Source organism: Xiphophorus maculatus, chromosome 11 (genome assembly GCF_002775205.1).
Source record: "Xiphophorus maculatus strain JP 163 A chromosome 11, X_maculatus-5.0-male, whole genome shotgun sequence".
Taxonomy (NCBI): Eukaryota; Metazoa; Chordata; class Actinopteri; order Cyprinodontiformes; family Poeciliidae; genus Xiphophorus; species Xiphophorus maculatus.
In genome coordinates, this window is record NC_036453.1 from 9,125,182 (window position 1) to 9,143,363 (window position 18,182).

At 38.8% G+C, this 18,182-nt stretch overlaps 1 protein-coding gene across 4 annotated transcripts; it reads left to right on the forward strand.

Annotated features, from left to right (window-relative positions):
* Nucleotides 1-570: 570 nt before the first annotated feature.
* On the forward strand, nucleotides 571-13,700 carry uimc1 (ubiquitin interaction motif containing 1). Of its 4 annotated transcripts, XM_023342901.1 has the most exons (24): nucleotides 571-610; nucleotides 917-1,003; nucleotides 3,113-3,231; nucleotides 3,357-3,441; nucleotides 3,674-3,792; nucleotides 4,599-4,737; nucleotides 4,825-4,991; nucleotides 5,099-5,229; nucleotides 5,332-5,686; nucleotides 6,381-6,438; nucleotides 6,523-6,623; nucleotides 6,733-6,857; nucleotides 7,694-7,874; nucleotides 8,064-8,168; nucleotides 10,395-10,450; nucleotides 10,666-10,832; nucleotides 10,927-11,009; nucleotides 11,117-11,216; nucleotides 11,326-11,631; nucleotides 11,758-11,839; nucleotides 12,012-12,108; nucleotides 12,203-12,251; nucleotides 12,482-12,515; nucleotides 13,260-13,700. In XM_023342901.1, exons 2-24 carry the CDS (start codon nucleotides 964-966, stop codon nucleotides 13,426-13,428), a joined length of 2,868 nt encoding a protein of 955 aa, XP_023198669.1. In that variant the 5' UTR covers nucleotides 571-610; nucleotides 917-963; the 3' UTR covers nucleotides 13,429-13,700. The 4 variants fall into 4 exon arrangements, with proteins under 4 accessions (XP_023198669.1, XP_023198666.1, XP_023198668.1 ...); XM_023342898.1 differs by having other exon boundaries at nucleotides 5,099-5,686; XM_023342900.1 differs by having other exon boundaries at nucleotides 5,099-5,686; nucleotides 10,927-10,991.
* The last annotated feature ends 4,482 nt before the right edge of the window (nucleotides 13,701-18,182 follow it).

The window sequence follows — 18,182 nt, forward strand, 5'->3', positions numbered from 1 at the left end:
AATTTGTTCCGCCCTTGATAAAATTGTGCTCTGGGCATTGAGCCACATAGTCTGAATCAAAAACCACCACTGGCCTAGGAAGAAAATTAACAAAAAAAAACAAAAAAACAACAACAACCCCCCCCCCCCCCCCCCCCGGAATATCTGAAGCTCAAAAACAATACCATTCAGTGTTTAATGTATTGTGTTCTTTAGTACTATAACATGACTGTAATTAGATTTATAAATCACTAAGGTAATGTAGGACTCGAAATCGAGTTTATTTATAAATCTTATTACTTTACTGCAAAAAGGAATTCCCTTTTAGGGTAAAGTCATAAACGCTCTTTTAGGAAAGGATTTTTAAAATACTCTTTTGGCCAACGATGAGTCAAAAGATGACTAAAAACATAAAAGGAAAAAGTCGTCAGAAAGGTATTCATACATAAAATTCTTTAATGCAATTCTAAAGAAGTGCGTCAAAGAACTGTATTGTCTTTCGCTACGTATAGTAGTGACTTGACTAAGTGGGACTTTGGATTGGAGCGTGACATACGTCTTACGTAGACATCACGTGGTAGCGTGAACAGAAACAAACATGGCGCCGCGAAAGTGAGAAAAAAACCCTGCGGTGAGTGTTTTAAAACTGAAATTGTCGTACTTTGCTGTTGTCTTTGGTAGATTTTAGATTAAAATAAAAACACACACATAAACAAATTAAAAGTTAATTCGTGCTGTAACTTGATAGTTATCTGATCAGGAAACTGAGCGAACGAACTTTATTTGAGGCTTTTTTGGTGTGTCGTGTGTTCAGTTTGTTTCCATACCAACCGCCGTCCTCGCGCGCAGTCATTTAACATTCAGCTGCCTTATTCTGCTTAACGGGACTGTGCTTTTTAAACATTAATTTATTATTAAGTTTGTTTGGTTACTTTAGGCCTTTCCTGCCAGTCAGCGCTCAGGGTTGGATGATCCCACACGCAGATGAGAGAAAGAGGAAGACACTCTTCATCACCGTCGTCAGGTAACAGCTGCTGTAACTTCCGTGACAATATAACATAAAAAATCGAGAGAAAGAAGCGGTTGGTCTTGAGTCACCTACAGTTTCAACATACCTGTGCACTGCAACAAATCTAAACATTAGGGAAAAGGTAAATCCAGTAATTCAGTTGAAAATATGAAAACCAATATGTAGATTCGTTGTACAGAAAGTGATTCAATTTAATTCAAAATACTTTAGAAAGGGAAATAAAATGCAACTAGTATCATCCGAGTACCTTCAAAGATGGTGTGAGAAAGAAAGTTATCCAGTAGCAGTCAGTCTTGTAGGAAATCTGAATAGGCTGCTGACTGAAGACTGCATGACAATCTTATGACTTTCATGACATGCTAACAACTCACTTTCTGGACAATAAGAGATGAAACTTCACAGGAACATGTCCTGGATGATGCAAGCACTGCTAATCCGCCTCATTTGCTTTTGCTTTTCTGAAGTCTGTCATCTTACTTTTGACCAGTCTTTTCAATCCTGGTCCGAACCAAGCACAACTGATTTAAATGACCATTTCAGCACTGGCTGTATTTCAAGTGTTGCAGATGCTTTTTAAATCAGCCACTCATTTAAATCAGGTGTTTTGGCAGCATGGGGTCACCTGAACAAGTTTTTCCCCTTCTTATGAGTCAATAATGAAAATATTTCTGAATTACAATGATTTTTATTTGTCTTATTTAGTACCGAGAAACAAAATTAATTGAAAAAAAATAATAATTTAATTGGCTGAAAGCCTTAATTATAAAAATTAATGACAAAACATTTAAAAGATATCACGGTATGTGTGAGTGTGATGAATCTATACAAAATGAGTTGCAGTTGTTGAAGCAAATTGCTTGAGTTAATTAATTTTCAATGATTTTCCAAGTATGAAAATAAAATAAATCTAACATCACCCTGCTTTAGTACAAGCATCTCCTGAACTCATTTGATTGCAGTTTAACTGATCTATCTATCCTTACACATAGTTATGGATTACGACCCAAATACAGAGATACTGGATACATAAAGCTTTTTTGTGATCAAGTAGTTTTTAGTACCTTTGACAAAAAATGAGCAAAGATTCTATATATTAAGTCAGTAGGAAATATTTTTTTAGCATCTCTAAACATTTGCTTAGAAGTTCAACAACAAAGCATCACTGATGGTACATAATAGATGTTTGCTTTTTAGTACTTTGATGTCATTAAACTGCTACAATATGTGATTTGTCACCTTGTCTAAATATAGAAGAACCTCAGTTGGCCTATTTCTACTGAGAGACTTGTACTTTTAAACTTGTAAAGACTTGATGTGTTTTCTTTGTCCTGAATCCTAAGAAATAAAATAAATCTAGTTATTTTCAAAACAATGCAGATGAACAATATACTAAAAACATCTTTAATTTCAGGCAAAACAAAAGGGCTTTCTGAATTGAAGAAGTTGCTGCTCTAGATTGTGGTTGTCTCTTGCCTGAAAGAAAATTAAGAGCAGTTATCCAGTAGAGATGTTGCTCCTTTAGATTGAGTCAGCCAGCATGCTACATCTGCCTCTTTTTAGAGGTTTTATAGGCACTCTAAAATATTATTCATCAGAATGGAAATTATTGAGTTAATTTTAATTAATCATCTGATCAATAGCTTATTTCAACAGGCTTAAACGAAAGACTTGTTTTCTTAATTTTGACTAGAAAAGGAGTTGCACTTTTTATTTTTTTTAATGATCACTTGTTTTATGTAATTTATTTTTTAAAGTTTTTATTAGCTCCAGTGGCCTTTATTTGAGAGTGGTTAAACAGGAACGTGGGTAATGAGAGGGGGGCAGGCAGCAAAGGTCATCAGGCTGGAGACTAAAGCCTCCATTTGTGGGTTGTGCCTTCCCCCTGTGCAGCACCCATGTTAAATATATTTAATAGTCATTATTTAGTTGAAAACAATTTTCATATTTAAGAGTTGTTTTTGTCTATTTTCTTTGTCAAAAGGCCACATTTTTGGTTCTGATTGATTTGTAAAAGCAAGAATAGGGTAAAACCTCCAAGATGGTGAATACTTTTTATATTCAGTTTGTAGAAACTCTCAAGTGTCATTTTTCTTCCTGTCATAGCGACTCAGCAGCAGAGCAGGATGGCTCTGAGGAAGAAGCTGGCTCAGAACGTTTCCTCTGATAGCCAACAGGATGCAAACACCCAGGAGGACATAGCTTCTACCGACACAGAAAGCAGGGTAAAGATGTTTAAAATCAAAACTTATAGTTTTAATGTATGTATTAAAAACTGAACCTAAAACATATTCACTGATTAAGCTATAGAAGAGTAAATTCCATCTGTGGTTTGGAATCTGTTTTTCAGGATGAGTTCTCGTCTTCGCTTCGGTCAACATCATTAGCACGAGAGAAACGCCGAAGGGAGAGGAAGAACCACTCCAGACGAAAAGGTGGATAAACGAATAGTCACCGTTTCCTGTCGCAGGCTGTTATTCACTGGAGAAAGTTTCAAAACGTTGGAACTTATTCTTTCAAAAACTTGCTCTTTCCGTGCATTCTTGCTTCTGTATTTTATAGCCCATAGGAAACGTTTTTATGTACTCTTGGTACTCAAACACTCTTGGCCCAGTGCTTTGGATTTGTTTAGGTAAATTCTGTTGGTTTTGTCTGTTTGCTGCTCAGAGATGACTGAGGATGAGGAGATGGACCTGGCGCTACAACTCAGCAAACAGGAAGCCAGCAACACAGCACTGAGACAGCAGCAGGAGGATGAGAATGTGATGAAGGCCATTCAGGAAAGCGTGAGTTCAGATTTGACATTACTTTCTGCAGAAATCCTGTTGAAACAGGGATATGGGTTTTCTGGGCTGTAATTCAGGTAAGATAAGAGAAGAATAAAGTTAGCACATCCAGGGTATCCACACTTCCTTAAAAAGCCTTAAATTAATTTAGCTAAAATAATGTTTTGAAATGTCTTAACTTCATTTAAAAAAAGTAAGTTGGCCTTTAATTTAGTCTTGACAGGACTATTTCATCTTCTATATTCAATGTATTTTTTTTTCTCGCGGGATTTTTCTATCAAAGGAAAGTGAATTGCACTCAGACATCTTCATTGTGGTCTGTGAGGCAGGTGGGTTAGTATACTGTTGCTTGCTAGCTAATGTTTTTGCATATATCATGGGTAAGTGCAAATTTATCATCAGTTAGCTGGGCAAAGTTCATAAATTGCTGTGACCATTCATAGTGGTCTTTAAAAGTCTTAAATTTGAGTTGGTGAAACCAGCAGAAACTCTGATACCTGAACAAATAGTGGAAATAATCCATGATTTTTACTAACCCACCTTTTCTCTGTTTAAATCTCAGTGTTTTCATATTTAAATACAGGGAGAAATCTGTTCTCTCTTGTTGAAATAGTTTCATCACATTAGATCTCACATGTTCCAGCTCACATTTAGATATCTTCCTGTTCAGAGGTGAAGCTGGAAAAGTCATGAACTTAGACCAAAACCTGCACAGAAAACCAAAAATGATCCCAATGAGAGGAATCATCGGGAGAGTAGACCTTAACATTTGCAGTTTTAATCAAAGAAGCTTTTCTCCCTCATAGATGGTCAACCAGACACAACCTGGTCTGAAGTCTCCAAATAAACATCTGCTTGATGACGTCCCCCAGAGCACCGGCTCTCGACGAAAACTCTCATACTCTAACGGGGAGATGATGCCAGAGGAGGGTGGCATGAACTCAGGTGAGTCTGAGGATTTCTTCCTCCTGTAGTTATTCCTTCTGTATGAAGAAAGCTGCTGATTGGTCGATTGTGTTGTTTTTTTTCCAGGAGCTTTTGGACCAGGAGATGAAATTATTACCAGGAGAAAGAAGCGGAGAAAACAAGCTGGCAGTCCTCTAATGGGAATACCAGAATTGTCACAGACTCAGAAAGTTTCCTCTGAGAATTCTCCCAGTATCACAGAACCGGTCTCCGCTCATCTGGACTCTCCGCAGGTCCATTACAGTTTCACCTTTTTTTTCCTTTCCATTCATACTTTACAATCAGTAAAGAATCCAAAGAAAAGTGATCATTTACATGCTTTCTCCTGTTCGGGAAGCAGAGCTCCGACTCAACAGATATTGAAGACTCCCAGCTCCAGATGTCTCCAGTCTTCCCGCTGACCGGCTGCAGAGCGGATGTTCATGTCAGTCGCCTCAACCTGGATGTAGTGGAAGCCTGCAAGAGCTCTGGGTTTGTCTTGTATTCTCAGGACAGTTTGATTTCCACTCAAAAATCTGCTCAGCCCAGAAGCCCCGTGTTCCCCCAGAGTAACCCCATATTCTGTCCCAAAAGTCCTGTGTTCCCAGGAGATGACATGGGCCGTGAAGGACACCTGGAGCAGAGCCCCACATTTGTTAAGAGTCCAGTTTTTGGCAGGACTGCTGACTGCTCTAATCATCCTGCCTGTGAAAATATAGAGCTCAGCTTCTCCTCTCAGGAGAGTTCAAATCCCACTGTGAGGTCTGGCTCCCCCCAGAGCCCTGTGTTCCATAAAAGCCCCTCAGGACAGTCTTCATTCTGTAAAGATCCCCGCCGAGGGCAGGTGGAGCGGAGAGATGAGCGGTCAACAAGCCCCGCTGAACTGCAAAGGACCGACCAGCAGCTCCGAGCTTCTGGCCGTGACCAGAGTCCTTCTGGCTGCAGGAAGGTCAGCTGGTTTTACAATGATTCCAGGTTAAAGAAAAACTGCTAAAAGTTGCATGATGTATGTAGCTTTTACAAAAATGTGTTTTTTACATGTTTATTTAAACTACCATCATGCAGTGACATTGTAACATAAGAGATGTTCATCTTTTCCCTATTAAGTCTTCAGTCAGAAGCCTCTTCAGAGTCTTTGCTAACTGACTGCTACTGGAAATCCTTCTCTTTGAAGATATTTGAGTTACAGCAACATTTTATTTCCCTTTGGGATCAATAAAGTATTTTTGAATTGAATTTGAATCCTAATCTTCCTGTGTGGGGTGAACCTTTTCTTGAAGGGCCAGAGGTCAGATTCCTGATTGTCTGATTACTCTCTCCCTCTCCTTTTTTAAAGAAATTGTGATTATTACTATGATCTCCATAGAAAATTTAACATGTTTGTCAATGGAACAGCTGCAGGAGTTAAATCAGATGAATTTGATGTGTGGTGTAAAGAGACCAACACAATGCCCCATGTGATAGTTTCTGTAAGTTTAGAGCAGCTGCTTTGGGATGCTTCACAATATTTAGGCAAATATTGTGAAACTCTTTTCAACTAGACTGCAAGAACCAGCTGCTTATTGTTTTTTGTTATTACTCCACATCAGTCACAACCTAACCCACTTAAACTGCTTCTGGTTTCCTTCTATTTTTATCTAAAGGACATAAAGTCTGGCGGCTGTCCAACTGCCGAGTGCAACAGACATTCGCCGAAGTCAGGTACGACGTAAGATTGCACATTTCATTTTTTAAATGTGCGATCAGCAATTGACTTTCTGTGTTTCCGTAACTATTAACCATTAGAAGAGGTGAATGAAAACTGCGAAGGCTGGACTTCTGCAGAGACGGAGCTGACAAGCGACATGACGCTGATCTGGTCAGAACAGGAGGAAGATGATATTACGGTGCGGAAACATTCAGATTAAAGCTGTTTTTGATGATTATGTTGTGTTTTCAGTGTTGAACCTTTGTCCTCATCCTTGTGTGTGTGTGGACGTGTGTGTTCTGCTGCAGCCCGTTGGTTCTCTCAGCCCAGTCTTCCCTGAGGAGAAAGCTGCTGTTCCAGCAGACAATCAGTTGGGATCATCCCCGAATCATGTATTGACGGCTTCCCAAGAATCGTTCGGGCCAGACTGCAGGTACATCAACCTTACATATAAATTTAAGTTTTCTCATAACTGTAAGAAACACTTTTATTTTTAATTTTTTTGCATTCAGGTGATCAGAAAATAAATGAAAATGTTCTCCATATTTTTAATAGTAAACATTAAATAATTTTGCATAAATAATTTATGACTAATAAACTTGAAACATAATCTGTGACAGCAGACGGTGTATAAAAATATGCAAAGTACAGATTGTGATTCAGTTTTAAACCCACAGTAATCCTGGATTACTCCCCTGCTGTCCAGCAGAGGGCGTCTTGACCTAGTGCTGACTCAGAAACGATTATGCAACTTCACTTTTTTACAAAATCTATTCCAAATTTAAGATTGCCAAGACCCCCCCCCGTCCCCCACAGAATAATTCACATTCAGCGTTCACTGTTGAAAATGTTTAAACTAAATTAGTGTCTTTATGGCGTTTCCTCAATCTTCTAAAGTAACGTAGCTTTTTGCTATGTAATTTTTAATCATCTTCTCAAGTTTTTTTTCTGATAATCTAGAGAAAATTGTTTACAATGTTAACAATGTTCTAGAGATGGTTCACAGCATGGAGTTAGTATAGATGAGGGCTTATACTGACATGCTAATGCTTGAGCATTCAAGTCACTTGAAAGAAAATAAACAAGCAGCTTCATTTAAATATCCCTATAAATAAACCAGCAGCTTTTAGGTTTACGATTAATGCCCATTTTAGATCATATTTTCCTTTGTAACTTCATAACTAATTGATTCTCCCTGTAAACCTCCAAAATCTGGAGCCGTTTGGCTTATAATTGAAACACAAGCATCTTTGGTCTTTCTGTTTCCAGCCTGAAACCCCAGAAATGTTCGTCACAGCCACCCACCTCGGCCTTGCATCCTGTGAGCAGACAGGAGGAGGTCCGCAGGGCGTCGCCCCAGCGTGGGGAGCCTTCAGACAGACAGACCATCCACTACTACTGGGGGGTTCCCTTCTGTCCAAGAGGCCTGGACCCAGACACGTACACCAAGGTGAATCTGATTGTCAGTTGGACAAACACAGTATTTAAATTTTAGACAAACTTGAATTACTTGATTATTCCTCATTTTTTATATCCAGATAATAAGCTCATTAATTATCAAAATGAATAATATTTAAAGTTCTAATATTAGCATAAGTGTTAAATGTCAGAGATGCTGAACGGCTCATGTTTTCCTAAGGTGATCATGGCTCAGATGGAGGTTTATGAGAAGAGTCTGAAAGAGGCTCAAAGGGGTCTGCTGAGGAAGGCTGAGTGGGGGGAGGCCATCCAGTCGGAGCCACAGGTCAGCCAACTTTGATTTAATTATTATTATTTTTGTTTATTTAAACATGTACAAAATCATTACTAAAAGATGTTGCACGGGATTTAGCTTAAGCTCGTTCTCGTCTAGTCCCTGAACAGGTGAGTTAAAATAGCCTAACATCATAAAATATACATTAAACATCCCTGTATGCCCTCTTCCTCCAAACAGTGTCTAAGTTGGTTATTTATTTTCATATACACTGTACAAAATAACTCAATCGTTTTTTAAGAAATTAGAAACACCGCGGCTCTATTCCTTTTTTTTTTTTTTAAAGATTTTATTGGCTCTAGTGACCTTTATTTGACAGTGAATTGACAGGAAAGAGGGTAATGAGAGAAGGGGGAAGACATGCGGCAAAGGTCGCCAGGCCGGGAATCAAACCCGCGACAGCCACGTCAAGGACCAAGGCCTCCACATGTGGGCTGTGCTCAACCCCTGCGCCACCACAGCACACCCGCAGCTCTATTCCAAATCAAAAGTTGATTAAAGTTGTTTTCACTCCACAGGGGTTGAGGAACATTAATTATTCGGCTACATCTGGGAATTGTTGAACCGTTTATTTCCTGTCGACCAACTTCTGATGCCTGTAAACAGCCATTCCAGCTCAAAACTATATTCACACATCCTCTGAGTCTCTTAGTGTTGCCACAGAAACAGCATTTTTTCTCTTTGACCATCTTGTTGCTCTGATGATACCGCTCACTTCGTGGTGTGTTCAGTGTCGTCGTCTCGTTGGAAATAAAACATTTTAAGGGTATTTCATCTTCAGCATATGGCAACTACAACCTTCAAATTATTCCAATCATTCTGAGCCATGATTCCTTGAATATGAAACAAATTCCCAACATCATCATAAGAATTTAACTGAAACTTTTATTTTTCTGAACCTTATCTGTTTTGACATAGTGACAGTAACAAATATATATAAAAAATATTTTTTAGAAAAGTTCCATACTGCAGCTCATCAAATAAATGATGCTGACTAAACTCCTTAGTGCTGCTGTTTAGATCATTTCCCTTGACTCAGTTAAACAGAATCGGTCATCTGCACTTTATGACTGTTTTCTGTTACTCTGCTACATCTACAATGAATGATTTGCCATGTAGAAACAAAAGTCAAAACAGTTATTAATGTACCGTATTTTCCGCACTAAAGGCGCACCTAAAAACCTTCAATTTTCCCAAAAGCCGACAGTGCGCCTTATACATGGACCAATATTGAGCCACAACTGGTCTCGCAACTACGGTAAGCAGCCGCCGACTTCATTTTCCCCGTAGAAGAAGAAACGGGGGAAAGCAGACGCCGATGTAGCCAGCGGTGCACGCTGGGTTTTGTGTAAAGACCCCAAAATGGCTCCTATTAAGAGACACTATTAAGCTATGGGCTTGTTGTTCCTCAGGTTTCAGAAGCAAAAAGCCTGAACCGTAAAACCCCCGTTACTTGGTCTCTGACACTAACGACAATAAACGCACGTAATATACTTGAACATAAGGTAAAAACATTGTCCGTTAGAATATATGAAAAATGTTTAGATACTTAAATAGCACATTTTTACAAGAAAAATGTCTAGCATAAGCTAAAGCTAATGTTAACCACAAAGTTTAAAGAAAGTAAAACTCACCTTCGTATCTGTGTATAACGAGGCGAACATCTTAAAACCTTTCTCCAGCTTATTGTCGGGGCTTCGGATCGATGTAGATCATTAATTGTTACCTTGGACAAGCCCTGCAAGGTAAGAAAGGAAAGAGCCTTTTTCAATAGATCGGAAAAGATTGAGCCGCTTTTCCCCGAACGCGGAAGCTGAGGTGCAAAGAGCCCATAGAGCAGCAGCGAGAGAATTTAACATGAACAATCAATGGTGCGGAAGTGGAGGAAGCAACAGCTGTTCATTTTGGGAATGAATGGAGTTTTCAGAACGCTGGTTTGTAATCTATTAATAAAGTTTGACTGACCTATCTGACTATTTTGTCGACATTCCCTTTATCGCAGTTCCATCTAATGGATGCATAACGTAACCCCAGCCTCTACTGTAGCGTCTATTCTATGCGCCTTATAATGTGGTGCGCCTTATATATGAAAAAAGTTTTAAAATAGGCCATTCATTGAAGGTGCGCCTTATAATGTGGTGTGCCTTATAGTGCGGAGAATACGGTAGTTGGGGATGTTGGTCTGCTCTTATTTTGATGTTGTTTTTTTCTCCCCAGAATTCCATACCCCCTGAAGCATCAGCTGGATCACCTCAGCCTTGTGTTTCTCGAAGGTAAAACTAAATCTCAAAACTCTTAAAGAAAAAATGTGGTTGGACTCCTAGCGACGAAATATATTCAACCCAAGCCCATGTGAATTTCACACTCCAAAATTCTTACCTGACAAAAAAAACAAAACTTCAAAAAATATTTTTTATTTTTTCATTGTTCACTGTCATCTGAGAATATGGATCTTTGTCACTCTGATTTGTTGTTTCCTATTTATCAGGAGAGGTCTAAGACTGAGAGGCAGCAAAAGGAGCGAAGTTGCTGATTTTCTTCCAGAAGAGGAAGAGGAGAGAAAAGATGAAGGAGAAGAGGAGCAGCAAGAGGAAGAGGGGAACAAGGAGAGTGATGAAGGGCAGATGGACACTGATGACTGTGAGGTTTGTCCAGGTGAAGTAGTTTACTGTTATGACTTTAGCTCTCAGGTTTCCACTCATATCTGAGCTGCTGACTTGAACAAATTTCTCCTGTTTGAAACAAACAGAAACTCAACTGAGTGACAACAACAGCACAAAAGACCTGAGCTTGGGTGCTGATGCTGAAACACAGGTCAGCCCTCTGCTAGAAGTAAATAATATTACTCTATTTCAAAATTCTGTTCAGGAATCCTTTTATGGCTTAGTGCATAATGATGAAAAGAAATCCTGCGATGTATTTATTTTATCTCTTCACAGCCTTCACAGAAAGATCCTGAGCTGCCTGAGATCAAGATGATCCTCAGAGATGATTCTCCGATCAGAGACGAGTCTCAGGAGCCAGAGCCAAATATGAAAAGTAAAAAAGAACAGAAAAGCAAACATACTTAACCTTCTGAGTTTCATTGTCATTCGGTAAATTAACTGCCATAGGTGAGTTTATGTGTGATGCGTTTTATCCACAACAGACTCAAAAATAGAGGAAAACATCTCAGGTCACGGCGAAGATGCCGGAGGACAGACTGCACGAAGGGTAAAGAAAGTCAAGAGCAGAAAGAATCCAGAGGTGGAGAAGATGGAGGACCGAAGTCTTCAGAGATCAGAATGTCTTGAACTGGAAGCATCCATCATCCCTCACAGCCCTGAAGCCTCTGTCGACTGTCCCATCTGTCAGGGATCGTTTCTCGTGAGTGAGATTGAGATGCATGCGGCGTACTGTGATGGAGAGGTGGCCATGGTCGACCAGAGGAGGCCTGAAAGTCAAGGTTTTCAAGGTAATGCAGAGATTAGTCCTTGGTAACATTAACTAATTTTACAATTAGTTTGCTTGATTAAAAGTCAATTGGAAATTATCACTGTTTTCCTGGTTTGTTGTGCTGATGTTTTTTCCTTGTTGACAGATTTACTGAAACCTCGTAGGAAGAGAATGAAGAGAACAGAGGTGGTATGGGAGGAAACCACCCAACCCTCTGATATTTGCAGGTCTGTAGAAACCACAATCAGATTAGCAGAGTTTTTTCCAAACTACATTATCTGACACCTTGTCATTTTTTTCTCCATGTTGTGATTGTATGATCCAAGCCTTATGAAGTGGGTCTCATTAGCATCACTTTGCCTTTTAAAATCTCAGTAAATCTTATTCTTTGCTCCACAGAAACCAGGAGAAATGCTACATCTGTCAGAAATCTGTTCCTCTAAGAGATTACAGCCGACATACAGAGCTCTGCCTTCAGCGTGGGACAGTGAGCAGGGTAGGAGTAACCGGAAAAAATCTGCTTTATTTACATATTTAAATACTGTGATGAAAACAACTGTTTAATTTGCTCCTTTGTCTGTACACATCAGAGGGGAAGTCTGTTGTCGGCTCTGGAGAAAACAGAAAGCAAGGACTCAGGTAAGTGGTCAACAAAACTACATTTGAATCCTGTTTGGTAACACCTTGCTCTGGTTTTGGTCTTAAGTAAGCTGCAGGGAAACCAAAAATCAATATTCAGAACTCCCTGTCAGACGAGTTGAAGTATCTCTGATTATCTCTGATTTTGGGTCTTCTTGCAATCTGCACCGTTATGATGGATGTTTTTCCTCAGAAACAAACTCAGGTTTGATGTTTAACTGTTTTCTCAGGTGCTGGAACATCAGGAGCCAAACCCCAACCTGAGTAAGATTTATTTCACAGAACTACTAAACTTTCTTCTGCATATTACATGTGTTTGGGTTCTTAATTTCTCAAGTTTTGATGGGGTTTTTTTTCATTAACTTTTTTGTCTCATGCTTTTTAGCTGAGCTCAGAGAAGTTTTTTTTGTTTGTTTGTTTTAACACAAGGCCTCTGTAGGGTCTTGAAGTTCTTGCAGAGCACATACAGATTTTCTATTTTATAATATTTTTACACTTAGACCTGTGTCAGTATTGTAGGGTTGAAATGATTAATCTGATTAATCGTGATGAAAAAGTTGTTGATCAACTAATCAACTAATTTAGTAACCGATTAATCTTTTCTTTTTCTCTAAACATGTTCTACCCAGACCTCAGCAAGTGGCAGATTTAGTTTCTCCTGGTTCAAATGATGAAAAATAAAGCCTACTAAACTCCTTTTATTCCAATTATTCCAATTGGAATCCAATTATTAATTGGTATAATATTGTATACAAAAGATTGAAGTAGTGAAATGAAAAATCTGCAGAATGCAGCAATTTTTTAAATCTGATTAATAGTCAGAATAATCCATTGCTAAAATAATCATTAGTTTCAGCCCTGCAATATTGTACATTAATTCATTCATGTTGACATTTTTAATTGTCTGTCATATCTTGACATAACTGCTGGTCATCCCTGGTTTTGAATCTGTCTTTCTGCCTGAATGATCTGGAGTCCAACAGCTCTGTGTGTGTGCCTGACTTTCAGAGCAGTTATCGATCTGCGGGACGATGATGAGGAGGATGAGGAGGTTTCAGCGTACAGAATCAGTAACTCTCCCATCAGATCCTTCACTCCCATCTCTGAGGCCACAGGATGCCTTATTGACTTCAGGAAACAGCAGCGACCCAAGAAGCCGAGTCAAAAACGAAGATGACGTCATGAAGAAAGAGCCAGAACCCTTAACCGTCACCAGGCTGCCAGGATTGTGATGGAGCCTTCTTCAAGATGTTTAATTTAAAAAACAAACTGAGCACTCGAGAGGAAGCTGTCTTTGACTCTGTTGAAACCACTATTGTCAAACTACCTCCTCCTTTGTATAAACATTCCCGTTATGTTACTGTAGTTCTGCTTTTTATTTACATTTAATGTCTTTTAATCAAGCAAACTCATCTGCTTCAAAATAAAGATTTTCTCCGAATAACAGTTGAACTGAACTGTAGTGCCTTCTACTGTCAGAATAAAATATTACGCACCTGAATTCAACAGATCTAACTCCAACAATTTAAACTACATAAAGTAAAAACTGAGGGATCACTTTGAAAAATGTAAATGTTTGTTTAGGTCAACAAATGTCCATCAGGGTAGATTTGTATTTTATTTCAGTAATCATAAGTTGGAGAACATAAACTCACCCAAGTAGGTGGGGCCAAAAAGAGCAGTCAAGTTTCTAGACCAAATTTATGAGAGGAGCAAACATTCTGTTGAAATAATTATGTGTGACATCTTAATTTTTCTGTTACCGCCTACTCACTAATGGATCAACTACAATGAAGTAACAAAACCTGTCTTCACTTTGTCAAAAAATAAAACAAATACCACCTCCTCATCCAGTTATGGGAATTGAAGCACCATCAACTGTATCCATGGGTGCTTCCCAACACAGGGGAAATAAATTCTGACAGGTGTTCCGAAGAAAAATTAAAACAAAATACAGAGCAATATTTCATCGTTTAATGTATTTGGTGACCTACAGAGAAAAGGAACCTCTTGCAGCTCCAGAGCTGATGAAAACTGTGATCCCATTTCAATATGGATGAAGCTAAAAGTGCATGACTTTAATTTTTAATTCATTGTTAAAGTAAAACATAAAATTGGTTGAAGGGACCAATTAGTTATGGTTTTTGTGCCACAGCATATAATCACAAGATATGACTTAGTATTATCTCTTCAGTAGGCTAAAGGGGCACTGGCTCCCACTGGCCCTGACTAGAATCATCTATGTCAAACCACATCTTGTGAGTTCAGAATACTTCCCTTCAGTTACAGAAGCAGGAGCGGTCCTAGCCTGTTTGGGGCCCTGGGCAAACAACATTCAGAAACACATTTTATTTTATTTTTTTAAAATAGACTATAAATCCGTTGCTGAGAAGCCTAATAAAAAGAACAACAGATATAGCCATTAGAACAGGGGTCCCCAAGGTCGGTCCTTGAGGGCCGGCATCCTGCATGTTTTAGTTCTCTCCTTGGTGGCACCAACAACCTTTTCAGAATGTCAGTGTTCTTCTTAGGCCTTCTAACGAGCCATCATTAGAACTAAAACATGCAGGAGGCCGGCCCTTGAGGACCGACTTTGGGGACCCCTGCATTAGAAGAATCGTCTACATGTCCGCCTGTGGCCAGTGGAATATATGAAATTAGTTTTAGACTTCAAATTAATGAGATTAACTACTGTACAAGCCCTGACAACAGATATGCATGTCTGCTGATATTGTTTTAATATTAAAATACATAATCACATCATATCAAACTTTTTACACACAAAAATAGAAATCTCCACTGTGCAGAAATGTCAGTTCGTACCACATGCTGCACTGGATTATTATGTCATTATAGTTTGTCAGACTTATCACTTCAATTTCAACAGCAGAGCTGTCCAGGTTGAATATGGTTGGTATTTCAGAGACAGTCTCCTCACCATGGGCGCCTGTGGACAGTAACTCAGCAGCAGCTGCACAAACTGTTCAAAGCATTAACAGCTCCTGCACGACTTCTATTGAAAATTGCTTTGTAAAATGTAAATGGCAAGAGACATGCGCTTAGTCTTCTATCTTGACAGAACTGACAGAAACCAAACTGTTTATAGATTTATATCCAGATAGAATACATATTTTACATATCCAAACATCTTCTCAGCTTTAACTTAAGCTGAGAAGATGTTGGACCATTTAAATGATGAAACTGACAGGACACCAAGTCTGCCTTGAGGATTGGAGCTGGACAGTTCTAGAAACCTTTAGAAACTGTCAACTATCACATACTAACACCTAAATTCTCATTTAAATGAACGTTTTATTCAAAAAATTATCCATCCATCCGTTTTCTAACACCCTTGTTCCTAGGGGGGTGAGGAGGGGTGCTGGTGCCTATCTCCAGCTATCAAAGGGTGAGAGGCGGGGTCACCCTGGACAGGTTGGGAGTGTATTCAAAAATCCTCCCAATGATTCTGAATGGAGGTCAGGAGGTTATCCAGAAATATGACAATTTTTTCTGCTTTGTCACTCACTGGAGTTGGTTTCTTCAGGCCATAAAATGGCCCAAAACTTGCAATAGTGAAAAACTAGGCAAAGGTTCTGCGTATATTTATTCATTTTGGGCCAGTGTGCGTGGAGCATAGGCCACTGGTTTGCCATCTCACAGACAGGCTGTTCCCAGGCCATGTTGAGATGAATCACAGGTTTACCGATATAGTAGTGAAGAACAACTGTCTTCACTAGTAGTGAAGACATGCTTGCAAGTCCACACATGCAAGCATGTAAATGAGACATTCAAGCATATGTGAACTTGCAAGAAACAGTCTTTATGCTGTAGCTGACATAGTGGTGCTGAACTGAACTTTCAAAAATGTATGATTTGAATCCTAAATATTATTCTGATTTTTTTTAGTTATTTTTTGACAGATGAGACAAAACTGAAGCTTTTTGGCATCAACTCTATGTTCACAGTCAAAGAAGTAAAAACGACCCAACTGTCCCAACTAACATGTTCTGGAGAGAAATGTGCTGCCTAGTGTCAGAATGTCTCAGTTGCAGGCCATGTGTCTTCTAACTGGTTAGTGACCCAAAACAAACAGCTAAAAACATCAAAAAATGGCTAAGAGCATGTACAGTATATTTAACTGTTCTATACATTAACCATCATATTACTTTACTTGTTGCATTAAAAACACAGAATGATCCTCAAAGCAAACTGCCCTGCTTGTACAAGCTTGTTTTCCTTGAGAACCATTTCTGTGGTGTTTATTTTATATATATATATATTGTTGCACTACCTTTTGAGGCGATCATTGGAATCTAACCATTTCCTGTACCTGTATTTCCTGTACCTGTAAATGAGACTTCTGCAGCTTTTCACGTGTATTTTGTCCCGCTCCTTGTGGGCAGACTGCTCCAGTTGTCTTAGGTATGAAGGGTGTGTTCTTCAGATCAAACATTTCAGACACTTCCACAGATGTTTAATGACATTTAAAATAAGCCAGTTCAGAATAGTCCAAAGGTCTTTTCAAAGCTATTACCGTGTGTTTATCAGTCTATTTTGGGTCACTGTTCTCCTTGAAGACCAATGGTCATAAGTGAGACTAAGCGTTCTGACACTAGGCAGCATATTTCTATATAGAATGTGTTAATATTCTTGAGATTTCATCCTGCCAGATTAAGCAAGGTAAGTCCAGAACATAACTGAACATCCTCTATGTTTCATAGTAGGGACAGTGTTGGTATTCTTCCGTTTTATGTTTGTGAACTGTTGTGACTTGTCAAAAAGCTCCAGTTTTGTCCTTCAAAAGGCAAACTAACTGATTACAAGCTTGAAAACACTTGTAATGCTTATTAAAGGACAGACCTTGGTTCATTATTGTCATGTTGCGTATTTTGAAAGTGGATCCGAATGCAGAGATGATGAGACAGCAGGTGATTTTGGAGATCTAATGAAAAGCTGATGAAAAAAGCAAACTTACAAAAATGCGAAAAGCCAGAGTCAAACAAGAGTAATCCATAATCAAAGCCAGCAAGGAGACAAACTGTGATATTTTTTTGTCTTTCACATTTACAGGCCAGCAATTATACCTCTTCAAATTCTGACACAAACTGTATTCTTGAGTCACACTTTTAGCAAATCTTACACTTACAGAGTGGCACCAGATGATCCAAGATCCAAGGTGAAAACAAATCAACACCAATGTGAGAAAAAAAACAAGTTGAATATTTTTTATCATTCACAGACACATAACTCCTGTTACACTCCACAGATTCTGCAGCACTGTGTACAAGCCCTACTTTCATATTTGTGATTCATTCAGTCCAGTGCTATTGTATATTGTATAAACTTGTATGAACTTCTTCACATAGATTCATTTTTAATAAAAATATTCTTTCTTTAACACAGAGACGTCAGTGAATGCAAGAACAAGAAACTACTAATGTGATTCACAAATCCTGTTTTACAAGCCACACTGTGCGCTTGACATTTGCACCATTTGTCACAACACCCACTTTGGGAATTTAGTGTGACATGTACCGTGAAGCTGGTGCTGTACTGGTCTGTCATAAACAGAGAGCTGGGTCAAAAGCCAAAGCTTTTGAGATAACTCATGAGATTTGGGTCGTGAACTAAAGAACGAGATATTTATTTTTAAATCATTGTGATAAAGTGAAAGACAGGTTTTGTCACCTTCACATTCAGTAAGTGAGTGATTGCTAACAGAAATGATGTTCTCAACTTTCTATCACGCATGATTATTTCGGGAATGTTTGAACCTCTGGTGTGTCGACATTCTCTAACTGAAGATAATCGAAACAAAGATCTGTACTTTGTTTCGATGGATATCTGCTGGCCTTCCTAAGGCTTACAACCAGCTCCTACTGACTTGACTTTGTTGTTTTCAGGTGTTTAATACTTTACACAGAAAGCGTA